This window comes from Alosa pseudoharengus, unplaced genomic scaffold (genome assembly GCF_046254945.1).
Source record: "Alosa pseudoharengus isolate Yale_2024_CS ecotype anadromous, Long Island Sound unplaced genomic scaffold, YU_APseudo_1.1 YU_APseudo_1.1_scf_2, whole genome shotgun sequence".
NCBI classification, from domain to species: domain Eukaryota; kingdom Metazoa; phylum Chordata; class Actinopteri; order Clupeiformes; family Clupeidae; genus Alosa; species Alosa pseudoharengus.
Window position 1 is genome coordinate 11,796,000 of NW_027468663.1, and position 16,857 is coordinate 11,812,856.

Below are 16,857 nucleotides of genomic sequence, written 5' to 3' on the forward strand. Positions count from 1 at the left end.
TGTAACAATATAAAACACAAAATACTGATGTGAAAAATGTATTTCATTAAAATACAAGAAGTAATTTGAAAATACAAAAATACCCACACAATAATGGGTCTTTGATTATTACTGAAAGGTCATAACATCAGAGGTTCTTTTTAGAGCATCAGTGACATACTTATATAAGTAAGATGCCAAATAAAAGCAAAAGCACAGAAGATATTATATAAAGACCTTATAGGTACAGTGCAAAGTATTCACTTCCCTTGGATATTTCCCCTTTTACTGCTTTTATAAATGGAATTTCTACAAAGCATTGTTAAATGTTAATTAAAATATATAATGCAAAATAACCAATTGCATAAATAAACGCATAAATGCAATAAACAAATGCATTTATTGAAAAGTAAGCTGTCAAATAAAAGCAATACTATATGAAGACCTTACAGTAGGTATTTGAATCAAAACTGCATTTCAAACAAATGTAACATGGTTGGCCTTTGATGACAGTGTATGGGACAAAATGAAAACAAAAAACAAATGCAGGGAGCACCCGGTCTACAGGGTGTGTCACATGATTGCCATTGCCAACATCAGAAAATATGGCAAAATCTTTTACAATGGTGATAAGCATAGCCTATTTCCATGGTTATAGGTTTATTTACCTGAGTGGTGAAATTTCGGCTTATTTGCAAAAAAAATTACAGATTTTTCTTAAGTATTTGAAATACTCTAAATACAATCCCTCAAAGTATTTTGTTACAAACTACATTTGATTTTTTGCAATCCTGCAAAATACCAATGACAAAATACGCAAAATTAATTAAATATGTATTTCAAATACATCTAATTAAAATACTGCCCCTCAACAGTTGAGTTTCTCTTTCTCTTCCCTTTCCTTTTGCACTTTCTGTCTGTCTGTGTAGACGGTTGGACCCTAGCCCAGATTCAATAGGCCACTCCTATTCTTTCTGATTCACTCAAAGCCCTTCAGGAAAAACAAAACTAACTCCAATAACGGCTTCAGTTTAAGCGGGAACATGGCAGCATCCAGCATTGCTGTGGATCAGGACCACTTTACTTGCCCAATATGCTTTGATCTCCTGACCGAACCTGTCACCATTCCGTGCGGACACAGCTACTGCATGGGCTGTATCAAAACCTATTGGAACGACAACCAGAGAGTCCACAGCTGTCCCCAGTGTAGACATGGCTTCACAACCATGCCTCTTCTTGGAAAGAACACCGTGCTGGCTGAGGTCGTGGAGAAGTTTAAGAACATGGCCAACCAGACTCCATGCCCTCACCCTCTGGCCATCTGCATGGCCGAGCCGAGCGATGTGGACTGTGATGCCTGCACCGGGGCTAAGGACAAAGCCGTCAAGTCCTGCCTTGTGTGCCTTGCCTCCTACTGTGAGTTTCATCTCCAGCCTCACCTCTTGTCCTCGGCCTTCCAGAGGCACAAGCTGGTCAACGCCACTGGCAAGCTGCAGCAGAAGCTCTGTCCCCAACACAACAGGTTACTGGAGCTCTACTGTCGCACTGACCGACAGTGCATCTGCTACCAGTGCATGATGGACGACCACAAGGGACATGACAGCATCTTGCCAGAGGCAGAGAGGAGTGAGAGGGAGGTTTGTGTCTAATGCTATTTCTGGATAAATCAAGTAGTCAAGAATTAACCCTAAAGTTGGAATTTTTCAGACAACGCTCAAATGATGAAGCTTTCCAACAGTGTAATAAACATAGGATTGCTTTGTCCTGGCATTCATAACAAGAATGCTTGGGCAAGTGAGAGCATGTCTCTTAGCTGAATCATCTAGAAGTAATTACAGTCAGGTACAGACTTATTCATACCCCTAGCAAATATTGATTTAATGTTAATTTTCTCTTGCCCAATACACATGCCAAAATGTTGTAAGACAATGTGGTAGAAACATGGAATCAGAAAAAGTATGTGCATCCGTTGTTCATTTCTACTATTAATATGTATTCTTGGCCTGTGTGCTTACTCAGAAGGAGCTTTGTGAGACCCAAAAGAGAGTCCTGAAAAGGATAGGAGAGAAGGAAAATTCTGTGCAAGATCTGGCGAGGACTATGATTACACTCACGGTATGTATTCCAATTTGTTTGAGTCCCATCTATAAAATGTAAATGTATCGAATGAAAGTGTGTATGAGAGTCTGTATGTGTGTGTGTGTGTGTGGGGGGGGGGGGGGGGTACTTGTTTATTTACTTTTGGATTGTTGAGAGCTAATCTTCTTCAGTGCTGCTTTAAGGAGTAATTGCTGAAGAACATCTTTTGTTCCAAAAGTTACATATTCTTTCAGAGATAAGTGGTTAGTCAGAAGTTAGCTGGATAGGTCAGTAACCTCACTTGGTAGTGTACCACAGGCCTCTCTGAGCTACCTGTTTGTTGGACACTCTCTCCTCACAGAACTCTGCCCTGGCAGCAACCGAGGACACAGATAGCATATTCTCAGAGCTCATCCAGGCCCTTGAGAGAGGGCGCTCTGAGGTGAAGGAGATGATCCGAGACCAGGACATGGTGGTGGGGAGTCAGGCCGAGGGGGTCCGGAGGAAGCTAGAACAGGAGATAGCAGAGCTACGGATGAGACTCTCCGAGCTGGAAAAGCTTGCGCATACACAGGATCACATCTTCTTTTTGCAGGTTTCACTTTTTCATTTCATTTCACCCTCTATGTGGCCTTTGTATTAACTGTTCCTTTGGTATAACATATGACACCTGATATACAAATTAGCAGTCGTTTGTTTTCCTCAGATATTCACAAATTTGTTTTGTTTTGCAAAACACACCCTCTCAGGGCTTTGACCGTCTCCCTGCATGCAAAACACTCCGGGATAACACCAACATTGCTCTCAATACATACACCTCTTTTGGATGTGTGACAGCATCTGTCGCAAACCTGAAAGACAAACTAAACGACGTATGCCGGAAGGAATTAAGGATCATCACAACAATAGGTGCTACCACCACATCTGATTGCTTAATCGCAGTTATTTTGTCTGTTTTCTTTACAACAACCTATAATTCCACTCTTTTCTGTCTGTGTAGTTAATCAAGTGCGCCTTATTGAAGGGAAATGGATCCGAGATGAGATGTTACAGGGTGTGTATTTATTTATACCATTTGAGATAATGTTTTATGCACAGGCCACTATTGTCATTAGATAGTCAACACATTTCAGTATGTTTTACTGACTGCACTTCATGCATTTGTATTGAGCATGAATTAACACATATTATATATATATTATATGTAACTCACTTTGTCATCTACAGTGGCTTGTCAGCCGACTCTTGACCCCAAGACAGCCAACAAAAGCCTGTACCTGTCTGAAGGTAACACAAAGGTGACCGGTGGGAGTCTGACTCTGCTCTCCACGGACAACTCTGAGAGGTTTGACATGCGACCCCAGGTGCTTTGCCAGGAGGCCATGAGAGGATGCCATTACTGGGAGGCAGAGTGGACAGAGCGGCATGGACTGTGCATAGGAGTGTCCTACAGAGAAATCACTAGGAAAGGGAAGGGACATGAAAGTGGCCTCGGCCACAATGACAAGTCCTGGACACTAAGCCTGTCCAGTAAAGCCCATTCATTCTGGCACAATAACATAGAAACGGTCCTATCTCTTCCCACAAATGTGAACTCAGGAAGAGTAGGCGTTTACCTAGACTACAAGGCAGGAATGTTGTCCTTCTTCAGTGTATCTGACACTCTGAATGTGCTTCACACGGTTAAAATAACTTTCACTCATGTCCTATATCCTGGGTTTGCTGTGGGCACCAATTCGGTTGTTAAAATGTGTCCACTAAATATGGGTACAAATAATCTTCACAACTCCATCAAACACTAGTGGAAGGACCTGCCATGGGATCAGAGGTCAGAACAAATGACAAAAATCACTGTAAAGTTTGTAAAAGATGTAATGACTGTAGTAGACACTGGGATATTAAATCCAAATGAAAACTTGTTTTGTTCGTGTGTGTGTCGCAGCATCTTACAGTCAACAATGAATTAGTGCCAATTTCATCTGAAGATAGCCTATAATCCAATGTTCATTGCAATAAATGTAGCGGCCTTATTACAAATGTTACGGTAGAGAGGCGGGCTGTGGTGTTTGCTTATCAGTGGTGAACTTCCACACAGTTATGTAGTCTTCTGGCAAAAAGCAATGACAAGGCTATTCTGTTTAGTCATCTCTGATTGCGCATTTTGGAACAGTAGCCTACTGAGGAATCAGAAGTAGCCTAAAATTTGATCGACTAGTTGACGACGGTAAGAGCTTGCATGGCTAGCCTACTTGTTTAATGTAGCCTAACGTTAGTTAGTTAGGCTAGGAGCATTATTGAGGCGAATGAATGTCATGCAGAATTTGTAAGTATGCTGTTGTCACCATCTGCATTTAAGTATCGTTAGTGTGTATAACTCACGTAGGCTTTCTAAACATTCCTCAATCGCTCATGCTTGTACAAATCAGGCAATGTTAGATTTGTGTTTGTTTCAGTGTTTTCAGTCAAGTCAGTCAGTCAGTCCCAGCTTTTGTTGTTGGCCTATGTTGTTAGCGTAATTTGAAGTCCTGCTTTGTTTAATTTAGGTATGTCTACACTCTACAGTGCATTAGAAAATTACGTAAATGAACTTGCATAACGGTGCCTTCAAAAGGCGATCACATAAATTAGCAACGAAATTCGATTGGCTCGCGCTTCCCCATGTTGGCGCTGTTTAATTCAGATTAGTCCATTTCTGCCTCACACAGTATTTTCCCATCCACTAGATGGCGCTGTCTGGGTGGATTTGTTTGGTAACGGGAGCCTCAAGGGGTATCGGTAGAGGTATCGCTTTGCAGTTATCAGAAGCTGGAGCCACAGTGTATATCACTGGTCGCCAGGAGAACACCTTGAAGCACACTGCAGCTGAGGTGAGGGGCATGGCCAGACTCCATGTTGCATAGTACACCTACAGAGTACAGAGGCCATGAGCAGATCTGTGTGCTTTAATTGTCCTTTATACAATAAAGTTATTTAACATTTATCATGTTAGGCATATTGAATAACTAAAAATGGATAGTGAAATTGAGTCATGTTTCGAGACACTTAGGTACAGATGACGGTAGGCTACCTTTACTTAGGCCAGTGTTTCTCCACCTTTTTTTTTTCGAGACACTTAGGTACAGATGACGGTAGGCTACCTTTACTTAGGCCAGTGTTTCTCCACCTTTTTTTTTTCAATGTAGATTATCATTAGAACACACACACTGTCTCTGAAGACTAACAAATGCATAACGCATGTAACATACTACAACTCACGCACGCACACACACACACATACACACACACACACACACACACACACACACACACACACACACACACACACACACAAGAGTGTGACTTACTCAGTGAGAGACTTGGGCCTGAGACGATGCACACAACCGCTCTATTCTTGCAGGAATGGATGACTGACACACATAGAACTCCTGGTCCACAGCTCTCATATATAGAGTAGTAGTAGTGTAGTAGGCTGCTACAACATGGTCAGGCCAGTCATTACTTTTATAATCGCGGGGCAACGTAACGATGCATTCTGAAGCCCTGTTTCTTTTCTCCCACACCGTTGTGCACCGAGGGAGGGGTGCACTTTTCTCCCTCAAGATACTTTCTCCTCCGATAATAAACTTGTAGGCCTACTCGTAACGAAAGGCAATTGAAAATGTAGCAGAGTAAAGAGTATATTACTTGCTCAAAAAAGTACTTGAGTGAAAGTAGAAGTACAGTTTTGAAAAAGGGATATGGAAAGTTGTCGTTCCTCGAAAAAAATACTTTTTTTACTCATGTGCATTAGGCTACTTGTAACGCGATACTACCCAACCCTGGAAGATGAATCCGAACGTGAGGTAATTGTCATCATACTGTCGTTTCTTAGTCTTGCTAGGTCTCTACCTCCTTCACTGAATGACCACACGATGAAGAAGATGATGTTAAGACTCTGGAGCTTTTCTTTTCAAAAACCTGTCCATGTTGCTGGCTAATTAACAGCGACACAACGCTATGACAACTAATCCACTATCCAGCGCTGCCTGTAAATATTTGTAGATGTCATACAGGCTATGTTCCAAACCATGATTGCAGCTTCAACGTTAGAAAAAGTAATCTGAACTATTTTCTCTGATGTGGCCTCCACTTACTTAACTGCGTGATAAAGCTAGAAGAAAGATTCCAAAATTATGCATTAATTCGCTTTGGACAAAGGCGTCTGCTAAATCCATAACCATAACCATAACCATAACCATAATTCATTTCAATTTCATTTTATTAGCCTAGTGTCAGCCACGTTTCTGCGGCACCCTTGAGGATGCCGGACGGCACCACAGGGTGTCGTGGCACCCTGGTTGAGAAACACTGACTTGGCTACTCTACAATTTCACAGGTCAAAGAAAGAGGAGGCAATTGTATACCAGTGATATGTGATTCCTCAAAAGAGGGTGACATTGAGGCACTCTTTGAAAGAATAAAAGAGGAGCAAAATGGCAGATTGGACATGTTGGTAAACAACGCTTATGCTGGAGTACAGGTAAGAGACACTGGAGGGGCCTCCATATATCAAATGTGAGACACTTCTACCCAAAGTGACCTTTAGGCTTAGGGGACCTCCATATACCAAATGTAAGACACTTTTACCCAATCTGCTAAAAAAATAAATAATTAAAGTGTGACTACTTTGGATAATATTAATACAGTGCATTGGCATGTTCAGTATACAGTAGTAACTATTGGTAACTGTTTGTTCAATGGTTTCAAGAGTGATTCATATTACAGGTGTTATTTGACAACATGGGAAAGAAATTCTGGGAAACTGATCCATCCATATGGGATACAATTAACAACACAGGACTGAGGTATTGTATTTAGTCAACAATAATAATATGATGACAGTAAATGGCACCCCTTAATACTACAAAATGACCTTTATTGTTTAACAACATTACCTCTAGATAATGTGATTCACTATGGTCATATGAAGAGATGGTACCTCTCAATACTACAAATCAACTCTGTTGTGAGACATCATCACCTCTAGATAATGTGATTCACTATGGTCATATGAGGAGATGGTACCTCTCAATACTACAAATCAACTCTGTTGTGAGACATCATCTCCTGCTTTTTGATAATGTGATCCATTATGGCCACACGAAGGAATCTTACTTTACTGACCTTATTAAAGACCATAGTGCATCCTCTCTCTTTCTTTCTGAAGTAGTCAATACTTATTCTTAAACTCTGCAGAGGCCACTACTTTTGCTCTGTCTATGCTGCCAGACTGATGGTGGCCCAGGGAAAGGGCCTAATCATTGTGATCTCCTCCATGGGAGGACTGCGGTATCTCTTCAATGTTCCCTATGGAGTTGGCAAGGCTGCTGTGAGTCCATCTGCCTACTATATATTTTTTAAATTATTATTAGCGCATATACAGCGCCCTCTACATTTATTAGCACCCCAGTTAAAGATGAGGAAGAAGATATCTAAAATTCATCTTTTCACAATGTAAACAATGATGAAAAATCTAACCGTGATGGGAATTAAATTTTTGTTTTTTGTCAAAAAAATATTTATTTATGAGGATTTATTTTTCCTTCTCAGAATAAATTTGCTGTCTGATTGCTTGCTAATCTGCTATCTGTATGCATGCAGCAAAAAGTATGTCTGTCTTATCTTGAAGGAGCCTGATCCATATTCACTGTGCAAAAACTGGGCTTGGAGCAATACAACGTGTGTGTGTGTGTGTGTGTGTGTGTGTGTGTGTGTGTGTAATGTATTTGTATGTATGTACAGTATATGGTGTATTCTCCAATGTGCATCATAAGTATCTGGGAGAAAGTGATTTGATGAAAATAAATTGACACCCTGCCACGTTTTGCTGTATATTGCAATTATCAGGGGTGAAATGGCTGTTAGACAGACAGCCTGCACTTTGAGTTGACTTCATCCACCTGTGTTTTGTACTGCTTCTTTGTGACAGTGTGACAGGCTTGCGGCAGACACTGCAGTGGAGCTTAAGAGCAGAGGAGTGGCGTCCGTGAGTCTGTGGCCAGGCGCAGTGCAGACTGAACTGATCTCTAAGATGGTACTCGAGAAAGATCAACCTCTCGTGGTTGACCCAAAGGTAAGGCAGGTGGCCATTAACTCCCAATGTGTTATGTGGAAGGCCAAGCATTAAAGTCCAGTTGCAGAATCTTTAATATTTGTTTTCTTTTCCTCTAACAGTTCAAAGATGTGTTTGCAAATGGAGAAACTACAGAGCTAAGTGGCAGATGCATTGTTGAGTTGGCCAAAGGTAAGGTGTAAAATTAGATTAGATTAGATTAGATTAAACTTTATTGTCATTGTGCAGAGTACTATGACAACGAAATGCAGTTTGCATCTAACCATAAGTGCAAAAAAAAAACAGAAAAGTGCAATGTGATATACAAAGTATAGATAAATTAGATATAAATATGTGCAGTGTATTAGCAGTTACCTTAAGAGCAGAATAATATGGTGTCATCAAAACTAAAGAAAATGGGATTATTTCTTTGTAAAAATAAACTCACAGCTCTGTGTGTGTGTGTGTGTGTGTCATAAGTTACTGGATGCCTACCTTTCCCCCAGGATAAATTAAATGTTTATCTATCTATCAATATGTATTAATGCATTTTCCTCTTCGTCATCAAGATCAAAATCTGATGTCCCTCACGGGAAAGGTTCTAATGACGTGTGACCTGGCGAGACGTTACAACTTAAAGGATGTTGATGGTAATATTAATTTTATGTTGAATATCAGTTACCTTGCTTTAGGGCAACCTATGCTATAGCATTATTTTAAAGCATGTTTTCTTTCCTCCAACACTGACTGTTTCAGGACGCAATGTACTTGACTACACATCCTTGAAGTTTGCGTTGACTCAGGTGCCCTACCTGTCTTGGCTCTCCTCCATCACTCCGTCATTCCTTCGTGTACCTCGATTCATCCTCACACTAGCAAGTGGACGTTTCTAAGTGAACACATGGTGGTGTAAAACTACAATTGGGATTGTTGACTGAATTTATTAAGTGCAATACTAATACTTTTTGGTCATTTTTTATGTTGTGTGCACATTCTCATATGGTGAAATGGAAGGACATGTTCACAGTTTTCTAATTTGTATGTTTTTTTCAATATGAAGTAATCATCTTGCTCAACAGCAACAACTTTTTATTATCACGTGATTTGAGATATTATAACAATGCAACACTATAGGCTACCTTCCAAGTTGTGCCTTTTACAGAAAACCTAGGCTTACCCTAGGTTTGATATAAGAATGTGCTGTATGGCTAGCCTACAGATCTCAGAATTCACCTATTAGGCCTACAATTTTTGTCAGTTGTAGCCTACTCGTATAATGGCGAAAAATAAAAGTGGGAAAACTAAGAAAATCATTTGCTCTGTTTTTTTTATTTGATTTAAAAGTTGTATCACTATTTTGTCGTCAGCAATAAACGAAGACAGCTTTTGACACAACCATTTTTTTAAGGTGAACCTGGCGAAGATGGCGACAGACTACGCAAGTTGAAAGGATTCGTCCTAAATCGAATGGCCATTCCTGCCACTGCCCTAGTTCATCCAATCCTCGTCTTGCCCAGCATGGGCTGGCACACACCCTTAGCTTCGTCACTGAAGGCGATACGGGGCCTAGGCTGTGAGTTTCCTGATTCTCCGCCTAGCCTCGATTTGGCCGGACAGGGGGAAAAACAGTTTGGGATTGCCAGAACAAAAGCGCAACGGACCAAAGGGCTGCTAAACAATACGTGTAGTTAATATTAACACACTTGAGATAAAATGTGTTTGTAGCTTTAACGAATCTGTGCTCTCAATGAAATGCACAGAACAGTGAAGTATTAGATTAAGTTTGTTCAGATTATCTTTATCTGGTGTGGAGGACACTGGAATTATTGTCCGAGACAATCGCTCGGGGAAAAGGTTCGAAGAGGGCAAGCGACACAAGGGTCAGACAGCGGCAGCAGCATTGTCTTCATCACTGTTAACTATTTGGATTACGGAGACGAAGAATAGTCCACACTGTTAGGACTTTACAGAGCGAAAAGGCTGATTTATTTTGAGGTAAGTTCGTTTTTTTTTGTAGGTGGTACTGAAGCGTGTCTGTGGCACTGCGCCTGTGCCGTTTCGGACCATAGGCACTAGTTACTACGCCACAAAGACCAAGTTTGCGAGATCGATGGGATGTATTGTCATAGACATTTAAAAGGGTGCCACTGTCTTTGTTGGATACACACGAAGTTAAGTGCTCTCTCAGGAAAGCGTTTAGAAATGTTCGACCCAGACGGACGGTAAAGTTAATTTTAATTAGCTTGGATACAATTTGTTAACACAACCTCATTTGCCAACTGCGTCAAACTTCTAAAGCTTAGCTTAGCAATGCGCTGTTATTAGCTAGCTTTAGAGCAGCGTGAAACTAAACTATCGTTGGCTGGCTATCTCAATTTGAATTAAAATCATGGAAAACAGTTACACCTGCCTCAAATGCAGTGATATGTTTTACGAATCCCAGATGCCATTATCAAGTGACGTTTGCCATTGTTGTTGTCATTCATTGTTTAAACACCGGACCAAGTCGCGAAAAGATTACTAAAGTGAAGAAAACGCGCATGTCTTTGGCAGAATTCTGGTTTAAGTTAATGGCTGGCTAGAAAGCGTAAACAAATCGAATTGATGTAAAATATATGACACGCTTGCAGTGAACGTGGTCAAAGCTTTACTTAAATTGTAGACCAACAGCACTTGGTTTGTTTCACTCCTTGAATATTGTTCAACTGTAAGCTTATCTCAGTAAAATTATTTTATTGATTAACTTCCCTTTTTAATGGAGGGATGCAGTTACAGGTTAGACTAAGTTAGGGGTTAACGTTAACTCCTCATCCATACAAGAGAGTTTGCGCTTTCTGTTTGTCATGCGAGTTAATTCGTTGAATATGAATGAATGTAGCAGGTGTATGAATGAATAATGAGATGTATGTGTTGATGTCGTTACACAGGACATTTTGGCCATTTTCAATTCATGTAGGCCTACAGCTTGTTAGTAGGTCAACTAGCCAAGAAGAGTTGACTTGCTTGTGTTATAACAATATTTTAGAGTCCAGGTGGCAAAGGACACAGTCTCGTTGAGCTTCTTCTGTCTAAATAATGTAGGCCTAGACTTGTATCAAAAATAAGTTGGGGTCTTCTAGCTTTCCAAACGGCCAAAATAGTGTGATGTTAAACACTAAAGTAGGTTGCTAGTGATCAAGTTACTTTTGATGAATAGGAGCAACTCCTTAATAGGAGTTCATCACATATCTGCCTGTAGCTGTTGACAAGATATTTAGACAGCCAACTATTGATCTGTTTGTGTTTTAAAACCCTTTCTCTTTTTGAATTCAGACTGGAAGACCAAAAGCACCACACCTCCTCCCCCTAGAGGTTATGCTGAACCGTTTGCCGAGTGTGGACTGAGAAAGGGAGACAAAACAGGCCCTGGGAAAGGGGTGAGCAAAGACGGGGGCAAGCAAAGGGACCCCCACCCAACTCTACCCCATCCACCCTGTACCCAATAAAGTCTGTCCCCCATAGTCTGGTGAAAGTGGGGGAGGGGTGGGAAGCATAGAGAGAGGGTTACAAGCGGTTTCATGGTGGGATGGTCAGGAGGCGAGGGGGAGGGGACACAGCTGTTAGATCTGTAAAATTTCAAGTGAGAAGTTGGCTGCGAGACTTCCTCATCAAAGGATGTGGCAGCGTGACAATGACGTTTTATACTCAGCCAAACATCTGTGTCACTCTCACAACATGAAGAAAAAAAATCCATTGCTGGTCATATGTTGAGGTTATTTTACAATCACATGTTCTGCTACAATTTTTTTCCTTACTTTCTTTCTTTCTTCCACCCCTAGGAATACAAACAAAAGAGAAGACGGTGGCACGTCACCGATGGAGACACACGGCGACTTTGACAAACAAACTGGACTGGATGGGAACATGAAGGCAAAGTCTCTCAAGGGATCCTTGTCAAACAAAGAGCGAGACGGCAAGCACACCAGCCCTCGACCGCTGAAAGCCTCCCATTATCACAACACAAATGGCAAGCTCCGGTCGCCCTCTGATCACACCGTGGCAGAACACAATGGGGGTGACAGTGGCGGTGTCGTCAGCTTTAGCACCAACCACAACTCTGTGGTTTGCCTCCCTCTGGTGTCAGAGGGACTCAAACTGGTGTGGACACAGTCCGACCAAACTCGAGAGCTGGACACTGTCCCAGAGCTGGTTCAAGCGTTCAATGTGTTCCCATATCCTACGTCACGAGAACTCAGCACGCTGGCTTGCCTCTGTGCTCTGCCACTAGACAAGGTTAAAGTCTGGTTCATGGTGCAGCGTATCAAGTATGGCATCAGCTGGACCTCCGAGGAGATAGAGGAGACGCGGCGCAAGCTGGCAGGACCAGAGCGCATCGGCAAGTGTGAGGATGAGGGGAAGACTGAGGAGGACAAGGACATAAGGAAGGGATTTACAACCCATTGCTCTCCTCAGAAGAACCCAGCAAAAAGAGTCAGGTATGATCAACCAGAGTCCCCAAACCCTCCCAGTGTGCCAAAATTCCGCTCCTCCCTTCCACCCCCACAGGACTCGTATTATTACCGCCACCCAGTGGACACACCTGCCATCACAGCCACTTCTCCGGGTCCCCCGGAGTCTCCTCTCAGCCTTCAGCAACAGAGGCAGGGTCGCTACAAGAAGTCCAAAGCACAACTGGCCTTGCTCCGCAGCAGCTTCCTGCAAGAGAACTGGCCCAATGAGGCAGAACTGCGGCGCCTGCAAGAGGAGACGGGGCTGAGCCGCAACGATATCCGCAAGTGGTTCAGTGACAGCCGGTACCAGCTCAGGAACGGCCGTGCAGGACCAGGCATTACCTCGCCCCCTAAGGGAGGTCAGGGTGACACTCAGCCGGCCACCCCGACAGAATCTCAGCAGCTCCAGCCCCTACCGCTAGTGGCCCACAAGCCGCGAGACCAGGCGAATGGGATCAACCCTAAGGCGCTACCTCGTGGGAAGGTGGTCCGTAATGGTGCGAGGGAAAGTGATTTCTTTAAGAACTTCTTGTCCAATCGCCTGGAGGCTTTTGGTGAAGGCACCATAACGAAGGGAGAGAGTGAAGATTCGGCAGATGAGCCGCCAGCTGGCATACCGAAGGACGAACCCATGGAGCCGAAAGCCAAGGAGGAAGTGCCAAGGGACCAGGACCAACCCCTAAAGTTGATCAGGGAGCCCTCTGAGCCAGAGGCGCCCACAGCGCTGCCAACCAATGCCTCGTCCCCGTCTCCCTCCGCCACCCCTCCGCCAGCCTCTGCGGCATTACCTCACAAACGGTCTTCAACCAGCGGCCCGCCTTCTCAAAAGGTGACATCCTCAGCCAAAGTGAACCCTCCAGTTGCCTCCAGCCCTTCCTCCTCCCCTCAGCTCACAGCAGCTGGCCGTCCTCGCAAGACAAAAGAGCAGCTAGATGTGCTAAAGCAGCATTTCCTGTCTTGTCAGTGGCCCACGAGCGAAGACTACACCCAGCTGGTCGAACTCACCGGCCTGCCTCGTGCCGATGTCATCCAGTGGTTTGGCGACACCCGCTACGCCGTGAAAAACGGGCAGCTGCGGTGGGTAAAGGGCCTCCGAGAACAGATACTGGCAGAAATCGCACTGCAGCAAAATGGAGGAGGAGCGGGTACCAATGGCTGTGGGGGCTCTCGGGGTGGCGGTAGCCGCAAGCGCAAGTCTCAAGGAGGTAGCACCACCAAAGCATCGGCAGCAGCAGCAACAGCAGCGGATTCTCCCGATATCAAACCACTCGAGCTGTATTACCAGCAGACAGGAGTGCTGCAGGAGAAAGATCTGGATGCTCTCTGCCGGAAGTCAAAGATGAGCTACCAGCAGGTGCGTGACTGGTTTGCATCCCAGGACCAAGAGTCAAAGCCCTCTGAACTCAGTGTTACTGACTGACCATACAGGCCTTGGCCGCCCAACTGTTCAGGTTGATTTTTTTTCTTCTTTCTTTTGGCTGTCTGTTCTTCTCCAGCAATGCAGGGATAGGGGCTTGTCAGGCAAATGCATTTTGAGCTTTTGGACAATACTGCATTAATTTTACTGTACTAAGCTGCTGTGGCCCTCTAGGTCTTCCAAGTAAAAGATTCATTGAATATAGAATGAATGAGTGCTGTATATGTCCATTACTTATTTTGAACTGGTTGAAACAATAAGCCAGTGCTGTCAGGAATGGGCAAAATTATCTGCTGTGCACTGTTTTCTTTTACCTGACACATTTGTGTAACTCTTTGGTTGTATGTATTATTGTTGTTTTAGAGCTAGACCGAAATAATTGTTACAGTTTACTATTAACTTAATATAGTCTACATTTAGAGTGTTAAACACATTGGTTGGTCCTACCCAGGTACTGTATATTAGTTCTGTAGATAGCAGGACTGAGATAGTTTGGACTTTTACCTTTGTGTGATCTCATTCCTTTCAACTCCTAAGACAAGCAATTCAGTCCCATTAATCATCTAGTCCTATGAAGACATTTTGCACTTGAAGTGATTAGTGCAAGCCCTGATGATTATATGGACAAACTTTAGATCAAAATATATTTTGTTATTTTACTTATTTTAATAGTTGTTGTTTCCCCCTGAAAGTTCTTGTTTCTACCCCTAAAAAGGTGCAAAGCACTCTTTCTTCTATGAAATACCCTTTGAATTTAAGCTGCAAAAATAAATGTGTGCCTTACGTATGAGTCTGCGTTACGAGAAATATAACTTTTTGGATCACAGAAAACGCCTCAGAATTGAAGTCTTCCCTTCCTGTCATGTGATCAATTGATCAATTACTGTGAATTCTTAGAACCCTGAAAACACCTGGAACTTTTGATACTAGTGGTTGCAAAGTTACAAAGTAAATGCATATTTAGAGCTGACCATGGTATTCACTTTGACCTTGACAAAAATGTTTTTGGTTCATTTTCCATTTTAGTGCTGCTTTAATTAATACTGTATATTTCTTGAATATCATCCTAGGGGTTAATTGCATTCCACTGAACTTTAGGCCTGATGGTTATTTATTGTATATAGTTTTGTGTCTATTAGAGTCTATTACATGATAAACACATCAATTCAGTGCTTAGTGATTCACTTTTAAAATTTCTCACCCAAGTTGCAGATCAATATTTCAATATTGTTTGGTTCTTTCTTACAATACCATACATTTTTGAGGTTAATTCAAGTAAACAATTACTAGAAATGTGGTAATCTTAGTTCATGAGGATGGCAAATTGAAGTGATGTGCTGAGCATTTGTAGAATCTGCTGTCAAATGAACCTCACTGAGGTATTTTTTTTCTTTGTAGTAGATGAATCTAATGTTGCTCTTTGGTGTAATAAACTGGACTGAATGCACTGTCTGTATTTGGTCTGTTATGTTTTATGTTTACCATACAATGAATACTGAATATAGAACCAATATATTTATATTTTATTAAATTGTCATTATTAAATACATTTATTGAAGTAGTCATAAACAGACATGTTTAGTCTGTTTACATATTTTAAGCACTGATGTGAAAAGACCCCGTATTAGTATTTCCTTTCTGGTTATACATGTGGGCCAGCTGCTTAAAAGGGCAACACCATATGAGAAAACTTTTACATCACAATAAGCTGTTAAGCATGAGTCTAGAATCTAGTACCACCTCTGTAATCAGGGACAGCACAAAATGAATTGTTCTTGAGGAGAACAAGATTGATAGTCATTCCTTCTCTCTCAGAAATCCTAACTTGGGTTGACAAGTACTATCAGTAATGCTCAGAGGACTTCTTGTAATACTTACCAGTTATTTAGGTGACTGTCAGCAAGGCCTTGGCTCTAGATAGGAAACTCAGATGACTTTGTAATAGTAATGCTAAAGGAGGTTGAGTTTGTTAATAGTAGACAGACTCTGCATTTATTGTAGAGCTCTCCTCAGATTTAGGAAAACATGCACTTCTCTTCTGAAGAACAGAAGCCAAAACGTGTCGGCCATACAGGTAACTCTGCGGTGGAATCCCTAGCATTGGTTAGTTCCAGTGGGTTAACTTTTTGAATCATGTTGTGTGTGTATTTTATGGTCATTGAACCTACCAATCAGGTCAGGATTTGTCAAGACAGAGTTGTTGAATCTGTTTATTTTTCAGACAAGGTCATAGCCTCATTTGCTGTCAAGCCAGTCTGGGGCATATGTACAAACACGTTAGCGTCTGGGTCATTCCAAGTGAAAACAGACAAAATCGGGGTATCATGTACATGGTACCTCTCAGATTTTGCTGAAAAGCGGTGAAAATATAACCTGACCCTAGCCAGATGAATTTCGCTCCGCCTAGCTCCACTCATCCATCTGGAACCTATCCATTGAAGTGTTGCTTCAGAAGGCTGGGCCTAATCAAAAAATGCTTGCATATGATTGAATAAGCCACTTGTCCGTCATCTATTGACGTGCTACTTCAACCACTCACATCGAAGCCAACTCAATAACAGTCTCACAGTCGCTTCTACGCTATGTCACATCTATGAAACTCCCGCCCTGCGTCCTGATTGGCTGTACCATAAAATCGGTTGCAGAAATCACTTTCAATGGAAGAGGTCCCAGATGGATGTGAGTGAAACTAGGCGGAGCTAAGCGGAACGAAATTCATCTGGCTAGGGTCAGGTTAGTGAAAATATGCCTTATGTTACCAAACGAGGGAATCTGAAGTTTCAGGTCAATATCTCAAACAG

The 16,857-nt window shown here is 42.3% G+C and overlaps 3 protein-coding genes across 4 annotated transcripts; all 3 read left to right on the plus strand.

Annotated features, from left to right (window-relative positions):
- Positions 1 to 999: 999 nt before the first annotated feature.
- LOC143133845 (E3 ubiquitin/ISG15 ligase TRIM25-like) lies at positions 1,000 to 3,975 on the plus strand. Its single transcript, XM_076293750.1, has 6 exons — positions 1,000 to 1,616; positions 1,999 to 2,094; positions 2,420 to 2,653; positions 2,808 to 2,967; positions 3,059 to 3,112; positions 3,286 to 3,975. Exons 1-6 carry the CDS (start codon positions 1,023 to 1,025, stop codon positions 3,858 to 3,860), a joined length of 1,713 nt encoding a protein of 570 aa, XP_076149865.1. The 5' UTR covers positions 1,000 to 1,022; the 3' UTR covers positions 3,861 to 3,975.
- A 144-nt stretch (positions 3,976 to 4,119) lies between these two features.
- dhrs1 (dehydrogenase/reductase (SDR family) member 1) lies at positions 4,120 to 9,460 on the plus strand. The gene is made up of 9 exons (XM_076293751.1): positions 4,120 to 4,282; positions 4,782 to 4,925; positions 6,434 to 6,577; positions 6,823 to 6,902; positions 7,294 to 7,426; positions 8,027 to 8,170; positions 8,272 to 8,341; positions 8,719 to 8,799; positions 8,906 to 9,460. Exons 2-9 carry the CDS (start codon positions 4,782 to 4,784, stop codon positions 9,040 to 9,042), a joined length of 933 nt encoding a protein of 310 aa, XP_076149866.1. The 5' UTR covers positions 4,120 to 4,282; the 3' UTR covers positions 9,043 to 9,460.
- A 276-nt stretch (positions 9,461 to 9,736) lies between these two features.
- On the plus strand, positions 9,737 to 15,508 carry homeza (homeobox and leucine zipper encoding a). 2 transcript variants are annotated; one of them, XM_076293753.1, is made up of 3 exons: positions 9,737 to 10,144; positions 11,462 to 11,565; positions 11,968 to 15,508. In XM_076293753.1, the coding sequence occupies exon 3, from the start codon at positions 12,005 to 12,007 to the stop codon at positions 14,057 to 14,059; it is 2,055 nt and encodes a 684-aa protein (XP_076149868.1). In that variant the 5' UTR covers positions 9,737 to 10,144; positions 11,462 to 11,565; positions 11,968 to 12,004; the 3' UTR covers positions 14,060 to 15,508. The 2 variants fall into 2 exon arrangements, with proteins under 2 accessions (XP_076149868.1, XP_076149869.1); XM_076293754.1 differs by lacking the exon at positions 9,737 to 10,144 and adding an exon at positions 10,178 to 10,371.
- Positions 15,509 to 16,857: the final 1,349 nt, after the last annotated feature.

What these genes read in the sequence shown, in the direction of transcription:
- homeza (XM_076293753.1), top strand. Translation starts at nt 12,005, where the DNA reads ATGGAGACACACGGCGACTTTGACAAACAAACTGGACTGGATGGGAAC.
- LOC143133845 (XM_076293750.1), top strand. Translation starts at nt 1,023, where the DNA reads ATGGCAGCATCCAGCATTGCTGTGGATCAGGACCACTTTACTTGCCCA. An exon ending in CAGAGAGGAGTGAGAGGGAG is followed by an intron (nt 1,617 to 1,998) that starts GTTTGTGTCTAA and finishes GTGCTTACTCAG; the next exon opens with AAGGAGCTTTGTGAGACCCA. An exon ending in GGACTATGATTACACTCACG is followed by an intron (nt 2,095 to 2,419) that starts GTATGTATTCCA and finishes CTCTCCTCACAG; the next exon opens with AACTCTGCCCTGGCAGCAAC.
- dhrs1 (XM_076293751.1), top strand. Translation starts at nt 4,782, where the DNA reads ATGGCGCTGTCTGGGTGGATTTGTTTGGTAACGGGAGCCTCAAGGGGT. An exon ending in ACGCTTATGCTGGAGTACAG is followed by an intron (nt 6,578 to 6,822) that starts GTAAGAGACACT and finishes TTCATATTACAG; the next exon opens with GTGTTATTTGACAACATGGG. An exon ending in ATTAACAACACAGGACTGAG is followed by an intron (nt 6,903 to 7,293) that starts GTATTGTATTTA and finishes TAAACTCTGCAG; the next exon opens with AGGCCACTACTTTTGCTCTG.